The sequence below is a fragment of the Aulonocara sp. 'chitande type north' Nkhata Bay genome, linkage group LG3 (genome assembly GCF_057382095.1).
Source record: "Aulonocara sp. 'chitande type north' Nkhata Bay isolate Kocher_YH1m ecotype deep benthic linkage group LG3, A_spYH_male_GT1.1, whole genome shotgun sequence".
Lineage (NCBI taxonomy): Eukaryota > Metazoa > Chordata > Actinopteri > Cichliformes > Cichlidae > Aulonocara > Aulonocara sp. 'chitande type north' Nkhata Bay.
In genome coordinates this window covers 46,858,117-46,883,183 of record NC_141346.1, presented here as the reverse complement: position 1 = coordinate 46,883,183, position 25,067 = coordinate 46,858,117, and the positions used below count along the sequence as shown (strand labels likewise).

Sequence of the window (25,067 nt, the reverse complement as noted above, 5' to 3'; positions counted from 1 at the left end):
GTGTGCCACACACACCCTACTAATTCTCATATGTCCCATGTTAAGCTTTGTAAATACTGAAAAGAGCCGTTTTCCATGTGTCTGTAACTTGTGTGAACGGCGCTACTGGTAAACACCAGCTCCCTCACATCATTCTTATTCATCATTTTCTTTCAAATTCAGGGCACAATACCTGGAACCACCGAGCACTTTGCATGATTGATGGTGTTAATTATCGCAGGCTGATGTTTCGCTTTCTTTCTCAAGGCAGAAAAAGTTCTTGCAGAATGGTGAAAGACAGGCAGTGACGACATCCTCCGTGGTACCATGATCCCTATTTTGGCATCATGTAAAACTTTTTTTTTAAATAATATTTTACTTATTTTAAATTTTCCCAGAAGGGCATTTTACCACATAAGCAACTTTCAGTGAAAAGCACATTTATTAATGTACACTTGCATTCTTAACAGCTAATCTAAAGCTTTAAAAGGTCTTGAGCCATCCCTCTTTATGTTTTGCTTTCTTGTAATTTATTAAAGTGGTCCTAGGGAATAGTTCTCCAGGCTTTCTACAGGTCTTTTAAAGGTTTCTTTGGACATTGGCTGCTTTTTCAATCATTTCATTCCAGTGCTTCAGTGGCATTTTGTGGAGGAATGTTTTCTTCTCCTTATTTTTTACCATTTAACACTGACCTATGAATCATTCAAGCAAAAAAAAACATCTAACTCAAGGGATGAACCAGCCTGCTGACTGATGACAGATAAAGGCGAAGAACCAGTTTTAGCCGCCTAAAATGTGTAATTTGGTTCAATTTCTTTAGCTGAATCAACAAAAAAGCCAAAACCCACCAAAGAACTGACACAGGAGCTGAGAGATGCATCTGAACCTTCAGCTGATCCATCTACTGTTCACTGAAGTCTCATCAGAAATGGTCTCAGTGGCTCGGGCTGGCTGTCAAAAAGCAATTTTTAGGGAAGGGAACAACACTATTGAAGCAGTATGGGATCATCTTGACAGAGAACAGAAAGAAAGGCTTTAAATGGCCAAGAAGGAGAACTATTCCTGAAGACTATGCAAAAAAAATTTATAAGACAGCTTAGTCTAAGCTTAAGAGAGTTCAGACTGTGTTAAAGAATAAAGTCGGACCAAATACTGACTTTCAAGCTCTTCAGAATTGTATGAAGTCTGTTATTGCCTTATATACTGCATTTCCATCTCTGTTCGCATGCATCAATAAATTGCGGCACCTATTTCCCATTTTTCGAGCAAAATATTTAGAATGAGGCTTAAAACAATAAGTGTGCAGCTTTCTATTTACTCGGACTTTACAGTAAAAGACTCTTCATCCAGACCACACACAGCTGTCAGTGATCCTGTCTCCCCACATCACTGTGGTAGACAAGAAACAGGGCCTTCTGTTGAGACATCAGAGTTAGCCAGCAGGCTAATTCTGCTAATACAGATTAGCTCTCATGGGAACTGCCGTATTGATTGGACAACAAAGGCTTGTAGAAAAACGCTCCAACATTCAATTATCCACACCGATAGACATAATGCCATTCCGCTCCTCTCTCTTTCCCTCCAGTCCCCTCCTCCTCCTCCTTCTCTTCTTACTCCTGTCTCTTTCTCCTTATACCTATTTCTCTACTGGAAGGATCAGTGAGGTCAGAAGAGTGGAGCAGATAAACATGCAGGTGTGTGTGTGTGTGTGTCTGTTATCTGAAAGTAGAGGAGTTTTTTTATATACTTTGCCTCTCTCTCCTGTTTGTGTATCGCCCAAGTTTTATTCAAATTTCCATTGTTTGCGTATTTCAACATTTACATAAGCGTTGCCTGATATTTGGGGGAAATTGTGTTAATTCCACTTCTGTGCATCAAGAAATGATAACGATATAATGTCAACATGTGACACATATACAGTCGTCAGAATGGCAGGATTTCCCTTGAGTGTGCAGTTGTAATGGACTGCTTTGTGTGCGAAATATTAAGTGAGAGAGTGAGGCATGTTCCATTTTAATGAGTTGATTGTGACAGGGTGTGACTTAAGCATTTAAGCTAAGCTAAGTTATTCAAGGCACGTTAAATTACTTGATTATTACTCGTTGTGTACACTATTCAGAGTACCGTCTTTACTTTGTACCAACTTAAATGAGTACAATTTAAGCAGCTCATCTGTTTTCAGCACATGTATGTATGCAGTGCATCAGTGTGTATCAACTCAGCATGTTTGCTTTGGCCACGGCCCTGCACCCTCTTTGCACAGCCACAACGTTAGCCCTCTCTCATTAGCTCCGAACGTTAGCGCTAACTCTGATTGCCTTCGGTCAGAGCTGCACGACATTCACCTCCTATTCCTTGGGAGGCTGAGGTGAAGGTTTCTCATTTCCCACAGCCAATGACACGTGAAGGCAGTGGAGCAGGTAACAGACGCATCATCAAAGTATGTATAAGCACGCGCACGCTAGCACACGTGCAAACGTTTCGGTCACATGGTTACGCCCAGGTCATCACCATTAGACGAGCGTGGCAGTGCTTGATTGAGTGAAGTAAACGACTCGTGATCTGAGAGAATTATTAGCTAATAGCCGGAGCATGTGGACAAAGTGTGATCTCTTAGAGAGGAAATAAAGAAGGTAGGGGGGGGAAAAAAGGTAGAGAAATAGCAAGGCAGCTCGAGAAGCACGCTCCGTGAGCACTTGCTCACTTGAATCAGCAGTGGGGTGTATTCATGTCTGTTACTTAATGTGAAAGTTGATTGGTGAGCTAAAGGTCTCTCTCTTCTGAAATGTCAAGGCTTATGAACAGGTGAGAGAATATTCTTAATGCAGGTTGCCATATTGCTTGTGCCTAATTTATTTCCCATTACAGAAAATGTTAACAAAGCATTAATGAGCTGCTGACTACATCATCCTCACTTTAAAGCACCATGTCAAGGGAACATCCGGTCCCACTTTGCATGCCATCGTGGTCTTCTGAGCGTAATGAGCTACAGAGAAAAATCAGTTTCACTGAACACCCAATGCTACAGCTCATCGTGTACTTCTATGCAGCTTAATTGCTTGGCAGAAAAAACATGAAGGAACATGCGTCGTTTTAGGGATTTCTGGCAGAAGTAGTATTGGTTGATAGGTTCCCCAGTGTTTTTATTTTCTAATACAATAATTCAAATGTGACCGGAGCCTGAAGAAGATAAACATGGTGTACTAGGTAAACTTCAGCACATTAGCTTTGTTAGCATGCTAAACTTTGCATTTAGCATGCTACTGTTCACATAGCAGCATAGCTGGAGTGGGGGAATGTGCAGACAAAAATATCAATGAAGTAAGCCCTCACGTCCAGTATCGCCAAGAAAAAACTGCAGCTAATGGCATCTTCCTAATCACTATAGCGGCCTTTTACTTACCCTCAGCCCGAGTGAAACTATTGCCACTTGGCCAGTGATAAAAAGACAGCACCATATCACACTAACGCATCACCCCTTTCACAACCTCCCAAAAGTAATTTCAGGGTTAGGGCAAAGAAGCCAACTTGTCCAAATGAAAAGGCCCTCGATGAAGAGAGGAGGCCATTTTCCCGAGAAGCCGAATTGACTCTTGCAAACAAGAGGCATGACCAAGATGAAATTGGCTCACCTGAATCCGTTACTGGGAGGGAGGGGGGAATGGAAAGATGAGAGGAGGAGGGAAGCATGACAGAGACTGGCAGAGAGAGACACGAGAAGACAAATGTGACCATGAAAGAGAAAAACGGAACGAGTGTGGGTGCAGGTGTGGGTTTAGGGCAAGTGGGGAGGAATAGGAATGACTGGAGAGGAAGAGCTGATATCATGTAGACAGAGAATGGAAGACTTAACTTTTCCACGTGGTTTGGTTTGTTGCTTTAAAGGCTTCGGTAAGAGTAATATCCTTTTTATCATAATCCCAGCGCTAGCATGTCTAGTGTACCTTTCATCATCAATAATAAAGCCTAATCCCAAGAAATCAAAATGCAATATTTACCACTCATCTCCTGTGTACACTCTGTCTCTGGGTGAAATCTCTTCATACACATTTAGATAGTAATATTACTCGGATTAGATTGTGTTTGAAAACTGTTAGCTTATTGAGATTTGATTTGTACAAGTGATGCTTTAAATTAAAGCTCTGTATACCAAAACCCAGGAGTCATTATAAGGATCCAGCCATTATGTGTCTCATTCCAATCACTTCCAGTCTGGAAAGCTTGCATATTTAAACAGATATTAGCCTTGATATGACCAGAGATAAAAGCTAGCGTAAGTATGATGCAACATCTTTCGCCCCGTAATTACACATCCCATTTCTCAAATGAATTTCTAATCTGGAGTCTCTCTTCAGCAACTTGGAAACTCGCTGAAACTTTTTGCTTGGCCAGTATCACAGTTTTATAGCCCAGCATAATTGGGACCATAAACCTGGTCTGAGCCTCATTCAATAATGATTCCCTGCTCCAAATACCTGCTGGCCTTTAGCAGAATATTACTTATTAAGCACTCCAAAATCTAGCGGAAGTATTATCTGTAAGGTCAAGCGTGGAGAATCTTTCAGAGAGACTTTATGAGGTTGGCTTCTCTCACATCTGTATGCACTACAGATTGCATGCTAATGGACACGGCTGCCATTTTTAGGCTGTTTGTCCCCTTTTAAGATGCCGGTGGTAGCAGGCAAATGTGCATTTCCTGTTTTATGAAACACGTGTCTGCCCATCATGATGTCAATGAACTAAGCCAAACTTCTTAAATACCTTAAAAGTAGTGGCCAAGTGGTCTGCAGGGCTTACAGAACAGAGGCAATGTGCAAAGTTTGCTTTCCGCCATGGCTGATGCAAGTGGCAGTTTGGGCAATGTAGCTACAAGCAGTTTTGCCGAAGACAGTTCATAATAAATTTTGAGGGATTTTATCCCTCAAAAGGGATAAATCAAACAGATTCTGACAGAAAAACATCTCACGTTTCATTCAGAACAGCCATAAGCTTCAAATCTGATGCCTCAGTGCTGAGGCATCCGGCACGCTTGAGTCATGACGACAAGAAATCATTACTAAAGGTTAAGACCGCGGGTAAAGAGCCGTAAACGTTAGACAGCTATTTTACATTAACAAACTGATCTCTTTTGAGTTGGCCTAATTACACTGTTTTCTCTTAGACTTTGAAAGTAATTTGTGATTCTTGAGGGAGCAAACACGAATTTATTTAGTTTGGAATGTGTCAATTATTGGTAACGAATGAAGTGAAAGAAATGAACGCTGTAAACTTAGTTCGCGGTTCCAAATTGTGAACTATGAATGTGAGGTAGATGATTTTAATGCGAAGTCAAACTTTGCAAAGCGTGAACAATCAAGTGTGTGTGTGTGTTTGTGTGTGTGTGTGTGTTTAAATGTTGTTTTAAAGCAATTAGATGTCCTTTTTTCACTCTGGAACTCAATTGATGCAAATCTCCCACTGGGTGCTTGACTATCAATCAACGCAGACAGTTCATTATGATACTCAAGTTTCCACATCGTATCAGAAATAATATCAATAATATGATTTTTTTTTAAATGCCGTATTCCTCCTGTATGCAGATTGTGGTGCCTCCTTGAGCACTGCTTGTGTTGAGTGCTGCATGTTGTTCTGGTAAAGACAGACAGCTGTTTCTTCAGCTGACTGGGCCGCTGGTTTCCAGGTCAGTCATAGCTGAAAGGAAGTGGAAATCAGGGGATGATTCGTATATATACAGATGGTTTGCTTCACGTTTTTGCTCCCATTAATGTTTAAGCATCAAAATCTGTACAAGCTTGTAATTTGGCTTTTTTTCATGTCTCTCAACAAGTCTATAAGCAAGACACTGCCCCCCTAACAGCTTCAGGAAATGTGTTTCATACTTGCTGACAGAAACCTCAAAATTAACTATTTCAAGTCTGCTCCTTGTTTAATCTGGTTCCTTTCAGCTTTTTTAATGTCCTTGTGTGATTTGAGGGTACACAGAGAGAGAGGGATAGGAGGATTTCTCTTTGAGATTCAATCCACTAAAGGGTTGTTTGAGATAAATCATCCCTGGTGTAAAAGGGGTTTCATGTTCGTAGCATAAGGTATGTTGGCCTACCTTGTAACTATTTCCCTGATTGCCTCATACTCCAAACATAGTCATCTGACATTGTTTTGTTGTATCCATCTCAAGCAGAGCGACGGTGGATTTGCTTGATTTCTTTAAGACAACAGTTCAATCATCCCTGCTATCCCACAGTGTCGCATCAGATTTTATCGCACAGGATATTCAAGGGTGTGCCGTGTGATTATCCCCTGACAATACAGATAAAAGCTATCTCTCTCTCTCTCAGTTTCCTAAACACATTGCTCAAAGATAGACACACACACACACACACCGATGATGCACCGACTTATTTACACACATACAGACACACACGCACACAATGAAAACCTTTAACGGTGTACAAACCACCACCCCCTGGCTCAACGGAGAATACCAGGATTCCGTAGAGGAGCAATTGTTTCAATGCGAGACCCGTAGTGTACCCATTGTGAGCCAAGGCCACCATCATCAGAGAGACAGAGAAGAGAATCATCCCTGAAAGAATGCCACAGATCGTTTCCCCTCCCTCGGCTTCATCCCCTGGGAGACTGGCAAACAACAAGGCGAATCCATCCGACCGAATGTCACGCAAATACACAACCCCCACGTCCAGAAGTCCTGTGATTGCTGTTGGTATACCCTGGTTATTGACCCATGCTGTGTGTGATGTGTGTGTTTCTCTGACTGTGTATATTCAGGGATGTGTATGTGTGTGTGTCTGTATTGTTTGTATCAGAGATGGATTGGAAGGCCATCACGGGCTGAGCTGACCCTATCTCCAAGGCTCGGAGGCTGCATGGAGAGATCAGAGCGAAAGCCAAACCCACTGTCTCCTAGTGTGATGGAGGAAAGATCTATGTCTGTATGTGTGTGTGTGTGTCTGTGTGTGTTTAGAGACAAGATGACATAGCCCAGAGCCCCTCTGCAGGTACAAAAGATAAGGGGGAAAGAGAAATGGGCAGCTCCACAGATGGTGGAGGGCTCTGGTGAAACAGTTTGTGTGTTTGAAAGTGTGAAGGATGACACTTGGTCACATGTATATGCATATTTAAGCACATAAATCTTGACAGAAACCTAAAGTCAAATGCAAAATAGAGTATCTAGTCACTTCAGGCTGACTTTACGGCAAGGTGATTTAACCTGTTGTTTAAAAAGTTTAAAGGATAAGGCTGCCATTTTTATCTAATACAGGACTGTGTGGAAGTGTTAAACCACTTATCTTTATATTTTACTAGGAAAATGGGAAATGGAAGCAGAGATTTACTGAAACGTGCAAACAGAAAGAGAAATACAGTATCTAAGTATCTAGATTTTGTATAATTCTAATGAACATCAAATCACACGATATTTGGTATGACCACATTTATTCTTCAACACAAGATTCTAAACTCTCTTAGGTAAGCTTTTTTGGGTAATTTCTTTAAGTAGTCTTCAGGAATAGTTCTCTGGGCTTTATGAAGGACATTTAAAGCTCTTCTTTGGATGTTGGCTGCCTTATGGTTCAATCTCTGTCAAGATGATCCCACACTGCTTTAATAATGTTGAGCTCTGGGCTCTTGGGAGCCCAATCCATGACTTATAGTGTTCCACTGTGTGGTTTTTCTATCCACTTATGCTTTGACTGGATTGGCAGTGTGTTTGGGATAACTGATGGAAAATGCTTTCCAGGTGATATGGTGGATCATAATCTGACCATACTTTTCTGTGTTCAACCAATTTTTATAAAATCTCCAACCCTCCAGCTGAGATGAGATTGCCTCCTCTTGACCTCCTCTGTACATATACTGAACAAAAATATAAACGCAACACTTTTGTTTTTGCTCCCATTCCCCATGGGATGGACGTAGAGACCTAAAATTCATTCCAGATACACAATATAACCATCCCTCCCAAACAGTGGTCACAAATCAGTCCAAATGTGTGGTAGTGGGCACATCTGCCATATTGAGATAATCCATCCCACCTCACAGGTGTGCCACATCAGGATGCTGATCTGACATCATGAGTAGTGCACAGGTGTACCTCAGACTGCCCACAACAAAAGGCCACCCTGGAATGTGCAGTTTTGTCTCACAGCAAAATGCCACAGATGCCACAAGCAATGAGGGAGCGTGCAATTGGCATGCTGACAGCAGGAATGTCAACCAGATCTGTCGCCCGTGCATTGAATGTTCATTTCTCAACCATAAGCCGTCTCCACAGGTGTTTCAGAGAATATGGCAGCACATCCAACCGGCCTCACAACCGCAGACCTCGTGTAACCACACCAGCCCAGGACCTCCACATCCAGCAGGTTCACCTCCAAGATCGTCTGAGACCAGCCACCCAGACAGCTGCTGGAACAATTGGTTTGCACAACCAAACAATTTCTGCACAAACTGTCAGAAACCGTCTCAGGGACGCTCAACTGCATGCCCGTCGTCCTCATCGGGGTCTTGACCTGACTCCAGCTCGTCGCCGTAACAGACTTGTGTGGGCAAATGCTCACATTCGATGGCGTCTGGCACGTTGGAGAGGTGTGCGCTTCACGGATGAATCATGATTCACATTGTTCAGGGCAGACGGCAGCTGAGAATGTCCCAGTTCTTGCATGGCCAGCATACTCACCGGACATGTCACCCATTGAGCATGTTCGGGATGTGCTTGACCGGCGTATACGACAGCGTGTACCAGTTCCCACGAATATCCAACAACCTCGCACAGCCATTGAAGTGGAGTGGACCAACATTCCACAGGCCACAATTGACAATCTGATAGACTCCATGCGACGATGTGTTGCACTGCATGAGGCAAATGGTGGTCACACCAGATACTGACCGGTTCTGGGTCCCCAGACCCCCAATAGCGCAAAAAACTGCACATTCCAGGGTGGCCTTTTGTTGTGGGCAGTCTGAGGTACACCTGTGCACTACTCATAATGTCAGATCAGCATCCTGATGTGGCACACCTGTGAGGTGGGATGGATTATCTCAATATGGCAGATGTGCCCACTACCACACATTTGGACTGATTTGTGACCACTGTTTGGAAGGGATGGTTATATTGTGTATCTGGAATGAATTTTAGGTCTCTACGTCCATCCCATGGGGAATGGGAGCAGTAACAAAGGTGTTGCGTTTATATTTTTGTTGAGTGTATTTATGACATTATAAACCAAAATTTCCAAGTTTGGATTCTTCCCTCCACGAGACCTGTTGCTGCTGATTCTCAGTTCAGTTCTTGTGTAATTTGGCATTAGCTTAGTCTTTTCTCCCAGTTTGCCTTCCTAATAATGGTTTCTTGAGACATTTTGAAGAAAATTTTTATAAACTTCTGCCAGAAAAATCTGCAGTCCTGTGTTAGGTCTAATGGATTTTATTTGATGGATTCTCTTCATCTGCCACTTCTTTTGTTGTCTTGTTTTAATAAATACTTTTACTGCACACCATGCTGAGATAAAAATGTTCAGGTTAATAGCTCTTTACCTGTTGGTACAAAAATACTGTATTATGTCTGTCAAACTGTGTTATAATAATAATAATGGATTGCATTTATATAGCGCTTTTCAGGACCCCTCAAAGCGCTTTACAATACCACTATTCATTCACTCACTGGTGGAGGCAAGCTACAGTTGTAGCCACAGCTGCCCTGGGGCAGACTGACAGAGGCAAGGCTGCCATATGACGCCATCGGCCCCTCTGACCAACACCAGTAGGTGAAGTGTCTTGCCCAAGGACACAATGACCAAGACTGTCCGAGCCGAGGCTCGAACCGGCAACCTTCCGATTACAAGACGAACACCCAACTCTTGAGCCACAATCGCCCCATCATCATTGCCATTTTTATATGAAACTGAAGAAATGCAAAAACATGTTTTTATGTGTTTTGTGGTAACAAAGTGTCTAAAGACAAAATAAAAAATTAGTTAATCGCTAAGTTGTCCTTTAAGTGCAGACACAAAACTGGTTCTTTAGTTAAGTGCCTTTTTTATGCTTGAAGGACTCATAGCTAAGTGTTAAGTCAAGTCTTTGAACTATTGTTCAAGACTGCTTTAAAAAAATGAAAGGAAGATCTGGCTCATTGGATGCAAAATATAAAGAAATGAAGGGTGTCTTAAGACTTTTGCATAGCACTGTGTGTCTATGTGTGTGTGTGTGTGTGTGTATGTGTGTTAATTGCTCAGTGTGATCCAATTTTCTTTGTACTGAAGATGTAAATTATTAAAAACACACACAAAGTTTCATTTAAAAACCAGCAGGACGTCATAGTTTCTAGCGCGCACTACCAGAGACAGAGTATTAGTGGCATTAACGATGACTGTTTCGAGTTATGGCCTAGTGCAACTGTGTCCTATTTATCTGTTTCTAATAGTTAATTTACAAAGAAATAACTGTAGTTGGCTTATATCAGCCAGGTTCCAGCCCGCTGATCTGCTGCCCATCATTTCGTCAGCGATTTTGTGTCTCCACAGTAAGAAAAACAGCTGACAGTCAAGTCTTTATATTTAGCACTAAGAATAGAGAGGTTATCATCCTATATTGCAGGCTAAAGCAGTGTGATCTGTGAAATTGTCAAACATCCTCTGGAGCTATAACCTCAAGCCAGAGCTTCTGCTAACTGTGAATCACAGCTGCACAACTATAAGGATGAATTTTGGAGCACTCTTTTTTGCAAAGCTGCTCAGTCATGATCTTGGATATGCAAAAGATGTCTCTTCTTTCTTTGAAGTTGTGTAGTAGTTTTAAGTCTGTGGTTATTGCAAGGTTATTGTCTGACTGCATCACCAACCCAATGGAAAATTGTAGTTTTTTACATGAAGTAATTCCGCTGAAAAAAAAGAAAAGAAAAAGTCATTCTAAGTGGCTAAACAATAATGGCACCTGGAGTGTTTGGATTGCCTTTAAGCTTTTTGCAGTTCTGTCTGCCACTCCAAACAAAAAGAAAGGCTAAAATGTGCAATCAAAATGTAGCAAGGACAGCTTTTGTGTTTTTCCTGGTAGCTACTGGTAACTCTCCTCAGGGAGCTGGAATAGTTTTTGGTGGCACTACCAAAACTAGTGGTTTAGACTTTGGTCTAGACTTTGATTTAGATTCTTGGCTTGAAACTTGAGAGGAAAAGCAACATGCAGTTGGTAGTATTTCTGCTTGATTAGTAAGTATAAAGCCTGACTACTTATTAACCTATTACAAGTGTAGGTGTGAATGAAAAGCAATGTTGTCCTTGTGATAGAGGGCACGGAGGTGAAAGGATCAACACTGGGAATTCTATTTTTCCTCCAACGGGAGACTGTCCTGACCCAGATGCACCGAATCACAATGCATTTTTTTACACTGCACTTGTTTAATGTTCTTTATTTAAAAAACAAGTTTCATAAGTTCACAACTTAATTTCTTAGAATCACTATGAAGGTGCTCCTTAGCCAGCTATGGGTATCGTCCGAGTATAGTCATGTGAAAGATTAAAATGTGACTGCTGGCATTGCTACTTCTCAGAAGGACATTTTACAAAATTATCCTTAAATGAGTAATTGGTTGCATTTAAATTCCACTGATGTGACGCTCTGCAAGAAAAGACAGTGTGACTAAGTATAGTTTTTCTCTGTAGAATTTTTCAGTCCCCCTTAGCGGCACCTCTAGTAGCTGTGTTTGCAGTATATTTCAAATTGATGAAGCCAGCCACAGCAGGAGGAGCTACACCGTGCATAATCTTATAAACTAGACAAACATTTTTGCACTCGACAAGGTTTCCTCAGCTAAGCAGATTATACTTGCAATGATGAAAACTGAATGGCTTCTTGTCTAAATTTTTAAGTGCTTCTTTGTACAATGATTCCAGTGGTTTTATGGGTGTATGGTGTATATTCAACTACTTTGTCAGACAGTGGGAGGGAACGATTAGTTGGAAGCATATTTTTGCTGTCGCACTTAATAGAAACTTTCTAGAAGAGCTGAGAATTAAATGTTACCTTATTACAGACCCTTTCATTACGAGTTTGGCATTGAGGTTTGACTGTAAATGTATTTTTAACATTTTTTGCAGTCTTTATCTTACACATTTTCTCGGTGTCTACGATGTGGCTTATTTTTGGGAGGAAAAAAAATGTGCTTTTGATGTATTTACTAATTTTTAATTATGAAAAAGAAGCATTCATTCCTTCATCATCACATTAAATTACCCATACACTGAAGCCAAATCATTTAATATATGTACCAAATAGGACTGGGCCCAGTATTGAACCCTGTGGAACACCAGTTGATAGATGCAGGTTTTTTTTTTTTATATAACTATCCATTTTGACAAATTTCTAGGTACATGAGAGGTGGGATTTCATTTCCTCAAATTTTCATTAAAATTTACATGCAGCAGTTACTGTTTAATTGATACTAAAACTAAAATTGTATTTAGTATAAGTAGAAAGCAGGAGTTTACTTCATTGAGAGTAATATAAAATGATTTGGGTAAGATGTATTCAAAAATAAATAGTAAATTAAAATGTAGTTTGTATGAATTACAAAACATTTTCAGAAGTGTAAGTAAAGATTAAATTATGATAGCTGCAAAATAAATCAAGTTAGAATAGCAGTGTATTTTCATGCCAAACATCATTATTGCATTCTGAGAGAGCCACACAAAGCCCTTCTGTCTAAAACTAGAGTAAATCCCACTTTGCTGTCTGTGCCAGTATCAATTATAAATCTATAAATGCTTTTGTTAGTGTAGCATGGCGACAGAAAAAAATGTCACGCTGTAGTCACTGTGATGGGTTCTTTTGAGATCTATATATTTTTTCTTTTTAAGTTAAAACAAATATTGCTTGCCCTCTCCTATTCAAACTATGTATTTTTAACTGCTTTTGACTAATCCCAAACACTTACACGTGACTCTTCATCAAATTGAACACACAAATAACCTGCAGTTAAAAGCGACTGGCACCATGGGCAACAGCTGCTGCAGGCCCGAGGTTCCCCTCACAGTGCTGTCTAATCCTAATGCAGGTTAATCTAACTCTGACCTCCTCTAGTCCTCACTGACCGATCATATCTCCACCTCTTCCTCTCTTCTCCGTACACTCTGCTCATACAGTCATTTTCAGCCATCCTTGTCTCCCATCACTTGCAATCTTTTTCTCACCGTCCTCCCTCTATCCGGTATACGTCCCTTATCTTTCTCTCTCCTACTTTTGACCCCACCTTGCTGTCTCTCTTCCTCTCCCCACCTCAGAGTTGCCTTAAGGAGATTTCAAAGCCCATTCGGCAGCAGTTCTAACTGCCAAACTGATGGCCAGATAAAGTCCCCATTTACCTTGTCCTCAGTTTCCCATTAAAGCCCATTTTTGGAGACCGTAACTTTAGAGGAAATGGGAAGGAGCGTGGAGAAAAAAGAAATCAGCCCCTTGGCCACCCTTAAGCCCTTTTTGCTGTTTATTTGCAGCAGCATGAAGGAGGAAGGGAAGTTTTTAGAGGAGGAAAAGAAGGAAAAGTAGAAATAGGACTGAAAAGGTGACTTGAAGTGTCAGTGGTCCTGTCCCTATAGGAAGGCAATGTAGTACGTAGCTGCACCCTCGGGCAAGGTAGCTTCATTGGCGGCAGAGATGGATGATCCGGAACACTGTACACTGTGTGCGTATAGAAGTTACAGTCATTTTGCCTGCACAAGGGCATAAGGCACTCTAAGTAGCTCAATTAAATGTATATTTTCCTCATTTACTGCCCTCCTGGGTGAGCTGAAGAGATGACAGTGAGGGTTTTCTAAAGGTTGCACGAGCCGTTGTGCATGAGGGCATTTTGACAGGTGAGTGCATTTTAAGGGGCATATTTTAGGATAAAGGCAGGGAGTGGGTTGCTTGTTGGCACAGATGTATAACCGTGCAATGGTGCATACCACATGTGGTCCCCGGAGAGCCCGGGCAGGGTGCCAGCACAAGTTGGCACTGTCACCTTCAATGACTTGGGCATCACTGCCGCCACAGGGGGCCCTTTTTTTAAGCAGTGTATTTGTTCCCAGGGGATTGGCACATGCAGATAATTGAGTGTTAAAGGGAATTATTTTTGCTCGTTATACTTTAGCACACTCCATTACTCATTCATGTTAGCCACATTTTGGTTAACCCGTAGAAGCACTGTGTGCGACCTAAAAAAAATTTCTTGTCTGTTATGTACCCTGAAACAATGAGAATAATGTATAATTTGAATTATGACATAAAAAGCCTGAGGGAAGCAAGCCTTCAGAGTAAAACATCCCTTTTAAACGTTTCCATGAGCCACCAAAGCTCAGCTAATGCAGAACCCTAACCTGTTGCTGTCTGTCCAGTATGCTTATGACCATATGTGTGCTTTTGCACCCCACGTCCATATAAACTGACAGAAGCTTCCCATTCTAGCTGTCAAGGACACAGTTCAAGGAGCTGAGGGTAGTCATAAATACTTGAAACAAAGTTGAAAGGTCTCCACACCACTAGGCAGCATATTTACGAATTCCTCCTTCCTCGTCCACATGCTTGTTGTTCTTTTCCAGGGTGCACAGGGTGTTTCTGGCCTTCGACTGGAATCCTAACCCTAAACTGTAAATTTTGTACTCAAATACAACTCAAATATTTTTGAGTTGTGGTCTGCGTAAACAGCACTTCTGTATTAGGCTCATGTCCATCATATTATGTATTCCTAGCAATAATCTTCATAAGAAGATTGCTAAAACTTTGTGCTGCCTTTTGTAAAAATCAAGGCCTACTCACTCTGTCTGCTCAAGGTCTTTTTACCTTATTATTCAGCGAGATTGCTATTGATGGCCAGAGTTTTGGAGTGAACACAGTGCCCACAAATGATAAAATAAACCTTGCTCTCGCACATTTTTCCTCCTTTCCTTACTTCATCTCATGTATGCACATATGTAGTCACAAATATAAATCTTACCTGGGTCCCTTGGTATCAAAGAAAGACTACTTTTGGCCCCTTGGGCTGTTTTTCTGAGCTGTGCAGCAATCAAGGGCCAGAGAACTGCCTGTTAGTCCAGGATTAAAGCTAGCCCTCTCCACATCCATCAGGGGATAAGGCCACACACAGCCCCGCTACTCATGGGAAGACTGACACTAGCTCTGTCTTCAGGCCCAAATTGATCCCACCCAGCTATTTTATAGATTGCATCCAGTGGAGAACCGGCTTTTTGAAGGAGTGCTACGCCTGATACTGAGTTAGGTCAAGAACAAAGAAAAATTCTCTCCAGACGCACGGGCCATCTGCAAATCTTGAGGAGGGAATTGGCAAAGGAGTAAAAGAAAAGGAAAAATCTAATACTGATATCAAGGAATTTATAAACTTTTATTGCTATTATTGTTGCAGAGTTCATAACAGATGCCCGAGTTTCTTTAGAGTTCATTTAAATGATTTCCTCATTGTCAGATTGCTGTTATCTACCTAACACATATGCTTAACTTATTTTCCCCCCACTGTGAATATATACCACGCACACGGTCAGCAGATATACCCGTTGCTATCTTTCTTTTTCAGACTTTTTCCTTCTTTTTCTCTTGCCATGCTATCGCTCTGTCCCTTCTAGGCCTGGGGAAGAAGGATTACTGCTTGTTGTCACAGAGCGCCCTTCACTAACCTGAAACAAGCTTGTTTTATGATAGGCCTTCTTTTTTCCCTTCCTATTCTACATACTGCTACATTGCCCCTTTCAAATGGAGGGCAACCCAAGCAGATAGCCTGGCCTTATCTTATCCTCATTCCCTCTTTCTCCCTGACAAGATGAAGGGGAAAAAACAAGGTGTTGTAGTCAGGAAGGGAGCTGAGATTCTCATGCCTTACAGTACCACTATTGTGCTTTTTTTAGTGGTTCATAATTTAAAAAAAACAACAACACAGATCATCATCGTACTGTTTTGTTTTTGTTGCTTTTTTACATCTTTTAGTCTCCTCTCAGTTAGCTTGCTCTGACCGAGGCATTGGTTGCCCACAGGAGAAGCACGGATTTGTAACTTTGCAAACAATTTGCTACATGCACAAAAAAAACCCCTATATAATAAATACAAAAATCATAATATGGGCACTTTAACACTCTCCTTGGCACAGCTCAGTGTGTATTTATGCGTAAACACACTGGTTTAACTGTCTGATGCAAAGTGCATTGTGTGCATTGATAGCTTGCACTTTAAAATCCTGTATCATTAAATGCAAGCATGGATTCTCAGGGTGCATCAGGACCATTTTATATAACATCTCTCCCACATGCAAGAGCCTGCTCCCAACAAGGGAGCTACGCCCCAGGGTACCCAGTGCTGAGAACCCCCGCCACCACTCCCCCTTCTCCCCTTTCTGTTATCCCACTCTTTCCTTGACTTTCTTGTGATACGTGATTGATCTATGTGCTGCTGGACTCAGGTGGGCTGTTTTTATCCAAAGCATTTCTCAGAGAAGACTAGTGCTTTAAATGATTTATAGCTGCGTGCTCTTTGAGTGCGGGTATGTCTGTGAGCATTTTTGTGTCTTGGCGTGACCGCACGCATGTTAGCTGGCAAGTTTGCAGTTATTTGCGTCATGAAACGTCTGAAGTACAGCTTGAGGAAAGATTGCTTGCGCACAAGAAATACAAACAACGTGAACGGAGGTATAACAACGAAAAGCAGCCTGGATTTTAAATTTGTGGCCAACAGCATTCAAAGTTCAAAGTTCTAGTTGAGAGCTAGTAAGAAAGGAAAGGAATACATGGGAGTTCCCCAAGGTTCAATTGTAGGCCCTGTTGCAATCCACAGGAATCTCATCCCAGAATAATAGCAGGAACTTCCTTCAAGTTTACAGTTAACTATACTTACGGTTCAGAAAGCTGCTTCAGTATAGTGTGAAAGTTCCTGATCCACATAGAAAAATCTAATCCATTAAAAGCGTTGTCAGAAAGACCACTTTGCTCCCAACAGAGCATGCCAAACTAGGGCATGATTCTCACTTATACTGACCACCTGCTTTTTGACAGTCTGCCAGGGAGAGAGTGAGAGACCCTTTAATGCAGCCCCCTCCCCAAGCCCCGTGAATGAGGTCAGTCCATTTCCCAGGTGTGTATATGTGCACGTGTAGGAAGTGATGGAGGAAGGGAATGTCTGTGGGAGGGTTTCCACCTAAGTGCCAATTAGCGGCTAAAGTTGTAATCATCAGTCACAGGAGAACAGGTGGAATGCTCTTTTGGAAATGCCTCGGTTAGATTTGTGATTCACGTCTCACTGAATTCTGAACTTATGAGAATCCATAACTATTTGATGAGCTTTTTTAAGATTATTTTTATGGCATTGCCGCTTTATTGGGCTGTAGTGTAAAGCAATAGCAAATAGGCAAGAGTTGGGGAATGGCTTACTGTGGAGCTTGATAGCTAGGCTTGATCTTAAGATGCCAAACTCAGACTCATAACTATACTATATTATCGCTATTATCCATTGCAGCATGACACTTTCCCACAGCGATGATGTTTTTCATAAGCCTCGAGTCCCTCTATGCTATTTCAAACTACATTATCTCTGTGACTCCCTTCTCTTTCTGTCTGTTCTCGTCTGTCTGTACATGCTATGTGGAACATGGAGTCTCGCTGAGTGTTCAATCTTTCATGGTACTGCTACACTTCACTCCTGTTTTGACACTCTATTCAGTCAGCATGAGAGAATAGCCACTCACTCTGGCTGTCAGTCTTTCTTTTGTTCCTTCTTTTCTTGCTCGGTTCCCTCCATCTCTCTCTGCCACAGCGAGTCTAATGGCTGCAAACACAGGCAGCTCAAAATGCGTCACGAATAGGTGTGTTGGTACTGTATTTGTTGGAGTATTAGAGCCAAGGAGGAGATGAAGAAAGGCACTGAACACAATGATTAAGTATAAAGACACGCACGCACACCCACACAGACACACACACAACTACATTCCTAGTAAATGTCAACCTTTTTGATATTCTGATGGTTCACCCTGATTTCTCTAAGCAGATGATGCATGGCCACTGCAAATGAGAATGTACAACGAACACGCACCGTTTCTCTCTTATATCCTGCTAATTCAGCTATGAGTGAATGAAGAGCAAGTTGGCCCACTTAGCAGGACGTGTGGGGCCTGCATGAAGTTCAGAAAAATAAACAGTCGCAGGAACGGCAGATGCTGTACGCATGACACGTGTGTGAAGCGCAGATGGAAGATGTGAATGTTCATTTGTGAGTCATGAAGTGTTTATGACATAAACACGATTGTCAGATATTTACAACTTGGTTTAACGGTAGAAAGCAAGGTGCACCACATGACACAGTTAATCTGGGCGTTTTTAGTCTCGGCTTGTTATTGTGGCTGCTTCTAATTTACAGAGAATGTGTTTGTTGGTGGAGATAATGTAATATTTTTACAATGCATATACACTGATCAGACATAACATTATGACTCTCTGCTTAATATTGTGTTGGTCCTGCATTTTGCTGCCAAAAAAGCCCTGACCCATCGAGGCATGGACTCCACTCGACCCCTTAAGGTGTGCTTTGGCACCAAATGGTTAGCAACAGAAACTTTAAGCTTCAAGTTTGAGCCTCCGTGGATTGGACTTGTTTGTCCTGCACATCCCACAGTTCCTCAATTGGACTGAGATCTGTGGAATTTGGAGGCCAAGTCAACAACTCAAACTTGTCGTTATGCTCCTCAAACCATTGCTGAACCATTTCTACCTTGTGGCAGAGAGCATTATCCTGCTGAAAGAGGCCACAGCCATTAGGGGATAGTGTTTCCAGAAAGGGTGTACATGGTGTCCAGCAATTCTGCTTAGGTAGGTGGTACATGTCAAAGTAACATCCACATGGATAGCAGGACCCAAGGTTTCCCAGCAGCACATTGCCCAGAGAGCATCATACTGCCTGTGCCGGCTTGCCCTCTTCCCATAGTTCATCTGGGTGTCTGGTGTTCCCCAGGTAAACGGCACACTCACACTTGATGAGTTACATCCACGTGATGTAAAAGAAAGTATGATTGTTCAGCCCATGCCACCTTCTATCATTGCTCCGTGGTCCATATTGATCCTGATGTGCACATTGTTGGTGCTTATGCTGGTGGATAGAGGTCAGCCTGACTGACACAACAAACTGCGATGCACTGTGCATTCTGACACCTTTCTCTCTATTAATGTAGCGTCTCTACTTTACAATATAAAGTACCTTAAGGTGACTGCTGTTATGATAAATAAATAAATAAAACTGAATTGAACCTTTCTATCAGAACCAGCATGAACCTTTTCTGAAATTTGAACTTTTTCTGTGAACAGCACTTGGTAACAGTAGGACTGAAGATACCTCAGGGAGGGCCAGAGAAGGGAAGAGGAAAAATGAGAGCACAGGGAGGTGGGAAAAAAAACAATCTTCTTTCCAGTTTCAAGACTCAACTTTCCTCCTGATTTCTTCCATTGTAAAATATTTTGTGTCTCATATTTCCCCCCCAAAAACACTAACAATAATGAAGAAAATTCTGTCTGCTGTACCAAAAGCCTTTTGTTTCTCTGCTGAGACTGCTTCAAAGAGCAACAGTGGTATTCAAATAAAGCACCAGTTGACTTAAGACATACTTTTTTTTAACCCCACTTACTGTCAGAAAAACCCGACAATCACAACGTATGACTAGTTTGCAATATATAACTCAACTATAAAAATAACAGCATTCACACATTTTCAATCCTAACTACAATAAGCCCTGACAGTACCCAAGAGTGCGTGTGCTAGCTTGAGTTGTTACTAAATCTGTTCCTTTCTGTGACGAGTGCTGGTCGGATACGCTGAATGTGTGATGACTGTATTTCTTTCTGTTACACAAAGCACTGCCAGTTACCTTTTATTGTTTTGTTGCTCCAAGCACATCGATATTCTCAGCGCACATAAATAATTCAAACAGTGACATGACAGTCTTTAGTTTCGCACTTTATTTTTTTTTGATTGGGACATTGCAACACTGTTTTCCAATTTGGATGGACTCATTAAGTTAAAACCCACAGTCAAGTCATTTGTGGTTATCAATTTATCAGCTTGTTCGGATTAAGAAAAGTTATCTCTTATTTTTCTGTTAGGCCATATGATTTATTGGATATGATTGAACTCCCACCAAAATAGATGTGCAGTAATAGATACATGGAAATATATGATAAAAGTACAGTAAATGTCTTTGTTCTTTGCCTGAAGTGTATACATAATCGAAAAAATGCTTTGTCTGTAATTTGTTCTTGTGAAAAGTTTCATTCAGCCCCCTTCTCACAAAATATTGCGTCACCGGGTCACGACAGTTTGCCGTTGCCCGAACAATTTGGCCCACTGGATGGTTTTGCATAATGTGAAAGTTGCATAGAGAAAGGCATAATTGTTAGACTTTTCAGTGCGTCTTGCACCAGGAAGCTTTGTGTTGCAAGCCGTTAAAAATAGTTCAGATCATGAGTGGCTGTCTGTGTTTCAATTTCATCTGAGCCAGAGGCTTGAATCATTGTCAGTTTAACCTGGCAGTGGCATTACTCACGGCTTGCCATACCAAATCGAAGTAAGACAGTTATGCCAACGATCCGTGCCAGCGTGTTGCCTTGAATTGCAACACTAGCCTTTCTTTTCACTGGCAGCCAGCTGATTAAAACTCAGACATATTGTTGAAATTGCACTTTTTGTTTTGTTTTTTTTGTCTCTTAAGATATCTCAGGCTGTTCATCATTCTTTTTTGAAGTGGAAGGTGAAACATTTTTGGTGTTTTTGTAGTTTATTATGCAAAGGCTTTTACAGGCTCAGCCCAGCTGAGATGAAAGTGGATCTCATGAGCTAAAATGAGTTTGACAAACTTTGTCTTTGGAAATCTTCACTTTTGCATTCAAAACTCACTTAAAAATTTGTCATTTTGAGAATCAGGCTAGACTCAACCTGTCCTTAAAGTGTATTGTTGTTTAAGTTTATGAAATCCATGTGAAATGGAAGAATTGCAGCGGGCAGCTGATAACGCCATTGCAACTTCTGTTTCCCTTTGCCCTGGTAGACTCTACCAGAGTGCACGTTGCACCCCCATATCCCCATCCCCCCGTCTCACCGTCCCCTGCCAAAGTGTCACATCACTCACTGTGTACATTGCCAAATATTTGCGTGCGTGTGTGCGAGTGCACGAGTAAAGGGAGCGTGGGTATTAATTCCACCACTGTGAGTCAGTCCTTTTGCTGCCCTTTTCTTCCTCTCCCTCTTTCTCTCGCTCGTCCCTGTCCGGCCTCTCTTTGCTGAGCTCAAATGAGGCAAAGTTCAGCTGAAGGGCAAACCGACTTTACAGTAGTAGGCAAGAGAGTCATGTGTCTCACTGGTGCTGGAGGGCTACACTCCTAATTGACCCCCCCCCCTCCAACAACCCTCTTCTTGCGCACACACACACACACACACACACACACACACACACGCACATTCGGCCTCAGCGATTTCTTTTCTTTTATCTGATTCCATTCCACCAAAGCTGGTGTTGACAGCATAAAGCAGTTTATGGGAACAGCACGTCCATTCTTTCTAACGCCTTCTAATCAGTGGCACTCCTCCTTTCTGCTAAACCTGAAAGGGAAGAAATGAGGAGAGATTGCGGAAGAGAATCAAGGACTATAAAATGAGATAAAAAGAGAAAAATGAAAAATGAGTGGGAGAAGCAGGGGATTGCAAAAAGCAGGTGAGATTTTCTTTTAAAAAAAAGAAAGGAAATTAACATGTCCTATTTTTTTGGTAAGAGGTCTTCATTTAAGTTTCTTTTTTTTTTTTTTCTTTTGTGGGGGGTGGGTAGTGTGGGTGATCAAGACCTTGTCTGTCTCTGTTATCTACTCACTTCTCTGCTACCCCATTTCCCATTCTGAAGCCAAGAGGTAAAGCCAAACCTCCAGTCAATCTAAACAGATACAATAGCTGCAGGCCAAAACAATGCACAGAGGAAAACAGAAAAAGAGCAGTGTAAGTAGGCAGAGATTGGGACAATGCGCGAGGGAGGCTGCTGTGAATTGCAAATATGGTTTGGATGCTGATATGCACGTGCATCGAACAACACACAGACACACAAACGGAAAAAAAGGGATGGGGTGGAACTGAAGCTGAGCTATATGTGCCTCCATGTGCTCAGTTACAAGATGCTTTCTGTTACCCAGTACACAAACAAAGGCACATTCACATACTTTCTCTGTTACTGGACTGGGTACAAGTTAGGATAAAATCACTTTGATTGTTGAGATAAACAGTAATTTTAACAGATGTTTTAATACAAAAGTAATTCCACTTATTTTATTATATGAAAAGAAAATGATGCAATTGGAATTTTATATTTTCACAATTTCTAACCATTTTTTTAAAAAACAAATACTACTACTACTACTAATAATAATATTTATATTAATATTTATAAAGCGCTTTCAAACAAAGTGCTGTACAACTATTTGAAACTAAAAACATAAAAAAAAATAAAAGCGATACATAGCAATACAGGTAAAAGACACAATACAATTTAAAAAAACTAAAAATTTAAAAACTAAAAGCCATAGAATTAAGACATAAGGTAAGGTAAGGTAAGGTAACTTTATTTATACCTAAAGGCAAGGTAAATTTGCTTTACAGAAAAATGACAGCATTTGACATCCCTTTAAAAACACACATACCTAGTAAATATATAAAACTCACTGTGACACATACTTTAATATTTCGAATCAAAAACAGTTCTTATTTAATTCAGTGACAGCAACGGGGACAAAGCTATTTTTATAACGCTTTGTCCTGCATCTCGGAAATAGAAACCTCCGTCCTGAGGGAAGAAGCTGAAATTCACCCCTTAGAGGATGGGAACCATTTTTAAGGATCGATAAAGCCATCCTCTGTACCTGCTTAGAGTACAGGGAGGCTAAACAAGACTGTGGCTCACCTATCAGACGACTGGACCATCTCACTATCTGATTTAGAGAGTTTTTCTCTGTGACAGAGGTCTGACCAAACCATGCCACCAAACAAAAGGATAAAACAGACTCAATAAAAGAACGATAAAACAAGGTTAAAATTTTTTGGTCAATGTGGAAATGAACAAGTTTCCTAAGGCAATAAAGGTGCTGGTGACCCTTTTTACAAACTGATTTGCAATTTTGATCAAAGTTCAGTTTTTCATTTATTATGGTCCCAAGATATTTATATGATTGTACTTGCTCTATTTTCTGACCTTTAATTAAAGTGACTGCTTGCCCATTTTGTTGTTTCCTAAAATCAACAACCATGTCTTTTGTTTTAGATATGTTCAGCTGGAGATAAGACTCCTCACACCACTGAACAAAGTCATCAATGACTGGACCGTGGTTAATTTCACCCTCTTTCAGTAAGCTGACAATAACAGAGTCATCTGCATATTTAATAATGACCCTGTTTTCATGTCTGCCCTGACACATATTTGTATAGAGAGTGAATAATAAGGGCGATAGGACGCACCCTTGAGGAGAACCTGTGGAGGAGAACACTGGGTCAGACAGAACCCCATTTATTCTCACTCTTTGTGACCTGTCAGTTAGAAAATCTAAAATCCAGCCCACCAGGTTTTTCCTGATTTCAAACTGTTCTAAAAGTCTTTTAATTAAAATATGGGGCTGTATTGTATTAAAAGCCGAAGAAAAATCAATGAAAAGAAGTCTTGCAAAAGTCCCTTTACTCTCTACATGTTTAAGAATTAGATTTAGTAAAGTCAAAAGTGCGTCCTCCACTCCTCTGTTGGGCCTGTATGCAAACTGCATTGGATCCAGCTGACCTTCAGTCTCTTTCATAATCACATTTCTGATGATTTTTTCAAAGACTTTCATGACAACTGAAGTGAGGGCAACAGGCCTGAAGTCGTTTAGAATTTTTGGACGACTAGATTTAGGGACAGGAACCACAACTGCTTCTTTCCAAAGAGAGGGCACATGTTGTGTTTGCAAGGATTTGTTAAAAATAACCTGAAATATAGGACTGAGTTCATCAGCACAAGATTTAATTAGGCGGCCACTAATATTATCAGGACCCTGGCTCTTATTCACATTGACTGTATGAAATTTTAACATCGCTGAGTTCAATGATAAAGTGCTGAGTATCTCTCAGTTTCTGTTTCAGTTCCAAAATATCCTCGCTAAAATCAAAAGAACTAAAACGAGCATAAAACATGTTTAAAGCATTTGCAAAATCTCTGTCTGAATTAAAACCATCTAAAATGACCTGACTGCTGCTCTGGGGATTTTGAAACCCTGCTATGGTTTTCATACAGGTCCAGGCAGACCCCAAATTTTTTGCAGCAAATTTGCTTTCAAGAAGGTTTTTGTAGCTCTGTTTTGCTTTCAAGATCTCGATTTTCATTTCCTTGGTGGCTGTCTGAAAATCGGTAACAGCCCCCTCTTTAAAGGCCTGTCTCTTTTTCCTTAAACAGGATTTGACACTTTTAGTGACCCATGGCTTATTGTTAGCGTACATTTTAACGCGCTTACGGGGTATAATCATGTCTTTACAAAATACTGCATAAGAGCTAGTAACATCCACCAAAGCGTCGAGATCATCTCCACAAGACTGAATAAAAACTTCCCAATCTGTACACTTAAAACATTCCTGCAAGGTAAGCACAGATTCTTCTGACCATATGTCAACATCCTTAGTCTTTGTCTTCTCTCGTTTTAAGACAGTTTTATAGATGGGCAGAAGATGCACACAGTTATGGTCAGAAGATCCCAGAGGAGGAAGCGGGAGGGATTTATAAGCATTCTTCACCGATCCGTAACAGAGGTCCAACATTTTATCCCGTCTGGTAGGACAGGATACATATTGATACAGATTGCCCAAAGTTGATTTAAGGGAGACATGGTTAAAGTCCCCCATTATAAAGTTTGGTGCATCAGGAGAAAGCGCCTGCAGCTTCTGCACTACGTCTGAAATGATGCTGCAAGTGGAGGCGGGGTGAGCCTTCGGGTGAATGTAAACTACGGTTATAAAAAGTTGTGGAAACTCACGAGGGAGATAAAAAGGGCGCAGTGACACAGATAAAAGTT

At 41.2% G+C, this 25,067-nt stretch overlaps 1 protein-coding gene across 2 annotated transcripts in view; it reads left to right on the top strand.

The window, feature by feature from the left end:
* The window catches only part of ppargc1a (peroxisome proliferator-activated receptor gamma, coactivator 1 alpha), a 310,372-nt gene that overhangs the window by 208,114 nt on the left and 77,191 nt on the right, over positions 1 to 25,067 (top strand). Inside the window, exon 2 of one of the 2 annotated variants that reach the window (XM_086283565.1) lies at positions 6,804 to 6,929. The exons of the other annotated variant lie outside the window; for it this stretch is intronic. Coding sequence (XP_086139691.1) covers positions 6,804 to 6,929 — 126 coding nt within the window. The remainder of the gene's footprint in view (positions 1 to 6,803; positions 6,930 to 25,067) is intronic. 2 annotated transcript variants of the gene reach the window in all.